Source organism: Xenopus laevis, chromosome 8L (assembly GCF_017654675.1).
Source record: "Xenopus laevis strain J_2021 chromosome 8L, Xenopus_laevis_v10.1, whole genome shotgun sequence".
Taxonomy (NCBI): Eukaryota; Metazoa; Chordata; class Amphibia; order Anura; family Pipidae; genus Xenopus; species Xenopus laevis.
The window spans coordinates 47,680,804-47,688,402 of NC_054385.1; the positions used below are offsets into that span (position 1 = coordinate 47,680,804).

Sequence of the window (7,599 nt, forward strand, 5' to 3'; positions counted from 1 at the left end):
TTCAGAAAGGAATATAAGAAAAAGGAATTCCAGAAAGGAAAATAGAAATGATATATATATATTTTGTATGTATATATATACAGTATATATATATATATATATATATATATATATATATATATATATATAGATTAGATAGATATATTTTGGGGCACTCTGTTTTGGTAATCTAATTATTGCTAATGTTTAAGGCCTTACCCAAAAGCTCATAAAACTCATAAAAGACCGCCTTTGCATATTTATAAACCAATGACTACACTGATAAAATACAAGAGAGCAATGATCTACCATCTACCCATACATATATTGCTGTAGATGATTTCAAGACCTGTGACTAGTGGCATGAAAACATGAAAGGCATCAATTAAAAAAGTAATTTTATATAATCAGCTCTGTATGCCACAATCTCCTGCAATGCAGTGTGTATTACCCAAAAAAACAGAACCGAAAAATAAAAAAAAAAGATGTACCAGTAACATAATATTCTAGAAATCACAAGAATATATATGAATAAACTTTATTTTACCTGCTCACATGAAATCAATTTGTGTTTACATATCAACTCCTGTATCTGTTTGGTATATCTGAATGTTTAACTTTAAGATTAATGCATTTTTGATCACAGAAACAAGTCAGGCATTTTAAATACATATTAAGGAGTACATATACTGTCGTTCTATTTAGTATACAAAGTATTTCATATATATGAATTTTGTTTAAAAAAATACTTTCCAACCACGCTCACATAGCAAGCAAAAACCATTGCAACCATGTTTGATTGCAGATAATGAAAATTGATTTTTTTCTTAGCTTTCACTTGATTCACATTTTGCTTTGCAGGAAAGAAAATAGTGTGTTAAATAAACATTAAATATATAATTTTTTAAAAAAATGTTTGTATGATTCAAGTGACTGCATTCATTTCATAGAATCGTAAAGCATGGTATACTGCATTTGCACATGATTATTCCTTTTGCTGCTAGATAAAGGTCATACTTGTCACTGATTTACATAAACTGCTGTCCCTCTGCATGCTTTTTCCACTTTTCTATACGTTTTTAAAGAATGGTTAGACCTATACAATAAATCCTATATTTTCACCAGCTGTATCCAATAAAAAGGACCATAACTATGGTGAAGCATTTCTTGACCCGAGTTTATTTTTTTTGCTTTTTTTATATTGTTTTTATATTTTTTAGCTTTTTTTTTTTTTTTTTTTTTTGAATCACATCGAGACAGCATTTTGTATTTGAGTACAAAGTATACAGTTGATGCCTCTTGGATTTGAGGGTAATTTTAGTTGTCATAAAAGTATCCCTTTGGCAATAGTTTCTGCTTGTAATCCCAGAAAAAAAATCCAGAATGTAGAAGCTTTGTGAAGAGATACCTGGAAAGGAGAATCAACACACACACATTATAGGTTACTGGACACTCCTGGATTCGCCTGCACCTATGCCTATAGATGATATTTGGAAGTTAAAAGTCTACAAAAGGCACTTTTCATCATGAAACAATCGTCTTTAGTTAGGTTTACATTGCATGACCTACATTTTGCTCAGTGCTGTTTGTTCTTCGAGGACTTGTAAGTAATCAGGCGTCCCTTGAAGTTTTGCTTTGAGTTCAAAATATTCACTCTTTCTCTGCTCTACTACAATTTTGCTATGATTCCCACCTATTAAAGATTTCTTGTTCTTTTTATCTTGCAGCTTTTCCGGGTAATGGATTTCAAAACCACTTACTCCTATACTGTTGTATTCTTTTTTACTTTCTAAAAAATTCTGGATAAATAAATTTGAATCTCTTCCTGGAAAGAATTCATCCAGTTCTTCTATTGTACTAAGCCTCTTTCTAGAATCCCCATGCAACAGATCCTTTTCTGTAAGATTTCTCAGGGCCATTTGTTGACCTTGGTGGTCTGAAAAATGAAATCCTACTTCAGGGTCATTGATGCCACAAGTGTGACTTTTACTCATTTGTTCGATTGTTTGTGGAAAGAACGTTTCTGCAGAGATACCATCCATTTTAAGTGCTTTCTGATCATGCTTCCTTAGCTGAAGCTGCATAGAACTGCATTCCTGATTTCCAATTCCCTCATGCTTGACTGTTGGCTTTTTGTTACGTCTCAGGACAAAAACAAGAAGACAAAAGGCAACAAACACTGTTAAAATAAGCACTACCAAAATGCTAAGGATTAAAATAGACAATGGCACAGGTCCCCCAGGTGGGCTTTTGATTGGACCCAAGGGAGTAGTGAAGGTAACGGCAGGTACAGGACTTGTATACTGCGTCGGAGGCTTGTTAATCAGTTTAGGGCAAAGAATTTCATTTTTAAGTGATCTCAATTCAATGTTTGCAAACTGCACAGGTGTCTCACATTTAACATCTTTCATGACGATTCCCTCGCTAAGTTTCTCCAGCCAGAGCTTCAAAGCAACCAAATCACAAGTGCAGTCCCATGGATTCCCTTCCAGATCAATCTGTGTCAGAGATCTGAGCTGATCAAGAACGCCACTTACAGGCAAGTACATGAAATGATTATTCCGTATGTTAAGCCTGGCCAGGGGCACTCCAGAAAAAATATAAGCTGGCAGACTTCTCAGAAGATTATTATTCAGGTACAGAAGCTGAAGGTTTGGCATGGATTCAAAAGTTCCACCCAAGATTTCCTTTATAACATTATATTCCAGATATAAATATTGTAGGTTGTGCAACCCAGCAAAAATCTCAGGGCTCAAGCGTTCAATTTGATTCCCATTTAGATACAACCTCCTTAGATTTGTAAGGTTGCAGAACACATTGCCTTGAATGCTTGTTAGTTGATTGCTTCCCAAATGGAGCAAATCCAGCCCCTCGAAATCTACCAAATCAGACTGTTCCACATGTTTGATATAATTGCCATTTACATGAAGCTTCTTAGCATTTAGAGGTTTGGGAACCATTTCAGCCAATGACTTAATGTTCCTCTCCTGGCAGTTTACACTTAATCCCAAATCAGAGGGATAGGTTTTGCACATACAAGGAGAAGGACAAGGAGAGAAAGGAGGTATCCTAGTTTGGAATGATACTATTTGACTGAGGCTGTGGTTGGAAACAGATTTGCCAGAAACTATCCCAGAGTTTTTGGAGGGGTTGGTGGTCTTTGGGGCCTTGGTGACCAAACGATGCAAAGATGTTTGGGCAGGTTGACCCCCAGGGGTGGTGAAAGTTGTCTCCACTGATGGAGGCAAAATCCTTACATCAAAGTCACTGCCAGTACCCATTGAACACAATTCTTGTTTATTAGTTTCTTTCAATAACCGCCCATACAGATCACTAGGTGTCTCGCATATAGCCTCTCCAATGTATATGTTATAGGGCATGTTCTCCAACCATGCCTTCAGAGGCAACAAATCACATGTACAATTCCATGGATTATCTTCCAGCTGCAGCTCAACCACTCGTCCAATATGCTCCAGGACTCCTATATAGGGCATTTTCTGAATCCTATTTCCTCTGATGTCTAAATGTGTTAAGGAGGCAAATCTGAAAATATTGTCAGGCAGAGCAGAAACAAGATTGTCATTAAGAATGAGGACTTTGAGTTTGTGAAGTTTATTAAAGGCTCCCCGCTCAATGTACTTGATTAAATTGTAGTCAGCCTGGAGATATTCCAAGTTCTCTATGCCCAGGAAAGTGTCAGCCCTCAAGACCTTCAATTCATTGTTGTTCAAGTGTAACTGTTTCAGTGCACTCAGTCCCTGGAAAGCTCCTCCCTCTATATTTTGCAATTTATTGTTGCCGAGCTGCAGGGAAACAGCATGAGTGAAATTGAGGAAGGTGTTGGGGTATAAAATGATTAGCAGATTGTTCTGAAAGTTCAGATGATAGAAATTGGAGGGAGGTGGCCTCAACTGGTTTGGTCTGTATAATGCCACTTTCTCACAGTTGACATACATAACATTTTCCACTGACAGGCAGGAGCAGACATTGCAGATCTCAAGGGACAGTTCAGAGTCAGGGTTGGTGGAGGAGATTGGAGTGCAGAGAAAGAGGAAAAGCCACACAAACATCTTCTGGCAGTGACAGAACAGCCTCAGACTTCTGGGAGAAATCATCTACACAAGATAAAACATACTGTTACTTATTAAAGGTAATAATATATTCACATTGTACACGTTTGTGTACAGTACAGTGCACAGTTTTAGCCTTTTTAAGGATCAATTACTGGGCACACACTGAGCCTCCTTTAATATTTCAGTTGGATTAAGCCACCTTTATATCTGATGCTACTTTGCATTCCTGCGCCTGGTTTTTAATACAGAACACAAGGAGCAAATCCAGGCAGGCAGATTGTCGTGTGTGCAGAAATATATACAGTGTGACATGCATATCTTTTAGATTTGTTTCTGCCTATGGTTTCTTAAACACCGTGAAAGGCTTCTTAACCAGCAGGCTCATGATTACTGTTATTTTCAATGCATTTGGTGTTTACGGCACGCCACGGACACATACAATATTTGCTAGGAAATTTACTTTACACAAGCCTGTCTTTTCCCACATGATGATTCCTGCCATTTCTACTTTAAAACCAAGCTGAGCTTTCACTGAAATGCATTCACACAGCATATGTTAACAACACAGTATAGACTAAAGTCATGTAATGGGTGACTTTATAGCAGGCTGGGAAAGCTTCCCTCTCACCTTATAGAGCCATCTCGCTTATGATATGGGATGTACCCCAGGTCTCACACGCTGTCCCCACACTCTGGAAGATATATGTAAGGAACCAAGAGGACACAGAGGTGGCACGTTTAGAGTACAGAGGCATAGCCATGGGTCAGTGTTAGCCAGCAGTACCTATCATATCAATGGCAAATGCCTGAGGTTTGCGATAGTACTGATTAGTACTGCAATGCTTTGCCGCAGCATGGTCCCTGCTCCTGCTGGGTGCTCTTGTCCTCACTCAGATATCTCCTTCAGATGATGAGCCTTGGATGCCAGCAAAGGGTTCATACAGTCTGGATAGTGGTTGGGGGTAAGCCTTTGTCTGGATAATGGGTTCATACAGTCTGGATAGTGGTTGGGGTAAGCCTTTGTCTGGATAATGGGTTCATACAGTCTGGATAGTTATTGGGGTAAGCCTTTGTCTGGATAATGGGTTCATACAGTCTGGATAGTTGTTGGGGTAAGCCTTTGTCTGGATAATGGGTTGGTACAGTCTGGATAGTGGTTTGGGTAAGCCTTTGTCTGGATAATTTGAGAGAAAATGATAAGGATGTAGATCCCCCTACTGCAGTCCCCTCATGTAGAACAGGTAGAATGTGATAGAAAAAGTAGCCTGTGCTGGACAGCTCCACCTCACCCGAGTCCAGAGAGTGGCAGGGAGGAGAATGGAAATGGTGAGTCTCAGGGTGGCACAAGTGAGGAAGAAATGAGCTGGCAGATAGCAATGGGTTTATTCCTTCAGGCGACTGTCAGTTTAGAGAAGGAGAGAGTCTCCTGACCCGAATAGCAGTCGCTGCTGCAGGTGCCTGCTGGTGTCTGTGTAGCTGGAAGGGTGACACGTCATTTGCAGCCCATGGAGACCCCACAGATCAGCCTCAACGAGACCCCAGAAGTAACTCCTTCAGTTTCTACAAGCAAAACAAGAAATGCCATTTTGAAGGCACGGCTCCAGAACAGTATCATTTACACAATGTTAATGACAGTGCGTCTATCTGGTTGGCAGCCCTACCATAAAAGTCGCTGCTCTTTGACAAGAAAGTGGCGAGGACGAAGGGGTCGCCTTAAACATGTCGCCCAATGTGCATGGAGCCAGCGGATAATTATAAGGCAGGCGATCGCTTGAGCAGAAAATGCAGTTGATGGAGATGCCGGATTCTGTCAGGCGCTGGGGATATTCGACCGGCGATCGCCTTATTGAACGGTATAGGGGGTTATAAGGAATCCATTCAGGGGGAACCTCCCTGCACATCGCTATCCTATAGGGTTTCTCTCTGCTTACCTTTAGGATTCGGATCCATGGAAGGAAAGGCTCTGCATTTTGCGATCGTCTCCAAGAGATGTGGACTTGTTCTCCTCACACGGTCTCTCTCCCTCACTGCCACCCCCACCCCCTCCTCTCCTTCCCTCTCTCCATCGCATCCCTTTCTCTCTCTCTCTCTCTCTCTCTGTCTCTCTCGCAAACACTACACAATCGCACACACACACAGCAACAGCACGACACAAGGCGCATGTGTAGGTATAGACACAAAGACACACACACAGGCACAGACTGCCTAGAGCATGCCAATTCAGCCCAGAGCACTGTGTATGAGTGTGGCACCAGCACGGCTGTAAATTGCTGCCTCAAGACACCTCCGCAGATCCACTAGATCCAGTCCCAGTGCTCAGATCAATCATTATTGATGTCACGCTGCTCCTCACTTTATTGGGATCAAGGAACAGAACTGGACTGCAACTCCCCCTGCTGCTGGGCTTGGTCAGATAGGTGCTGGGGATAGTTGTTCTATTTACAGAACAGGGGTGGATGGAGGGGAGGAAAGGTATTTGGGGGGGTTTATTCTAGTGGATACACTGCTCACCAAGATACACTGCTGTGGCTGCTGATACACTTGTCAGTGGATGTCAGTGTAACATAATCCAGCCAAGAAACTGCAGCCACAACAGGAACACACAGTCATGTAACATGATGGAACCTTAGCACACACAGTCATGTCACACTACACAACATAGGATGGCACCTTAGCCCACATAGTCATGTAATATTGTAGTACACACAACATGATGGCACCTTAACCCACACAGCCATGTAATACTACACAGTTAAAGAACACAATGCTGCACAGAATATGTTGGCACCTACAGCCTAAACAGTCCTGCTACACAACACCAGTGCAATGAAATGGCTGAAGCTGTCACCCTTGCAAAGCTCTCCTCTCTCTCTCTGTCTCTCTCTCTGTCTCTCTGTCTGTCTTTCTCTCTCTATCCCTCTCTCTCTCCCTCCGTGTGGGTATTTAAGGCTAACATCCGCTTAGTAAGTGTGAACAGAACACAGTCAAGTGCAAGTAGTGATGCTTACAGGGACTCCTCATAATTTCCTTTCACAGAAATAGTGAGCATGAAATTCATTCAATTTATAACACCTCTCCGGCAGCCCAGAGGTTAATTCATCTCCACTTCAGTGTTGATGGAGGGATTTGGCTGTATTCTAAGCATGCCAGGATATATGCAAACCTTCTTTTTCCTCATCCCTTGAATATGCAGAGAAATCAATTGACTTGCACAGGGAATGGTCTGATGTGGGAGAAGCAGGCAGCATCTAGTTATTAACATTACAACAGCAGGAGGGAGCTTTATATTTATGTAAAGTAGGGGGGGGGTTATATATTTCTAAAGTTTTTTTTTCCTCTCTATTCGCAATCTGAAATGGATCATGATCTATTCTTCTTTTGCTGTATAAATAATATTTGTGCATATAGATGTGTGTGTGTGCTCAGTAGCATTATTTACATCCAGCGAATATCAGAATGTATACTCAAATACTATTGAAATTCTTTTTGGACGGTGATATTCTCAAATAACTGGAATACAAAACTGGATAGCATAAGAGTTCTGCAT

At 40.8% G+C, this 7,599-nt stretch overlaps 1 protein-coding gene across 3 annotated transcripts; it reads right to left on the minus strand.

Moving 5' to 3' along the window:
* Positions 1-501: 501 nt before the first annotated feature.
* Positions 502-6,773, minus strand: slitrk4.L (SLIT and NTRK like family member 4 L homeolog). Of its 3 annotated transcripts, none has more exons than XM_041572753.1 (2): positions 5,984-6,768; positions 502-4,094 (listed from the first exon to the last, which is right to left on the minus strand). In XM_041572753.1, the coding sequence occupies exon 2, from the start codon at positions 4,092-4,094 to the stop codon at positions 1,545-1,547; it is 2,550 nt and encodes an 849-aa protein (XP_041428687.1). In that variant the 5' UTR covers positions 5,984-6,768; the 3' UTR covers positions 502-1,544. The 3 variants fall into 3 exon arrangements, 2 of the variants coding, with proteins under 2 accessions (XP_041428687.1, XP_018085384.1); XM_018229895.2 differs by lacking the exon at positions 5,984-6,768 and adding an exon at positions 4,681-5,090; XR_005963362.1 differs by lacking the exon at positions 502-4,094 and adding an exon at positions 5,082-5,612 and having other exon boundaries at positions 5,984-6,773.
* Positions 6,774-7,599: the final 826 nt, after the last annotated feature.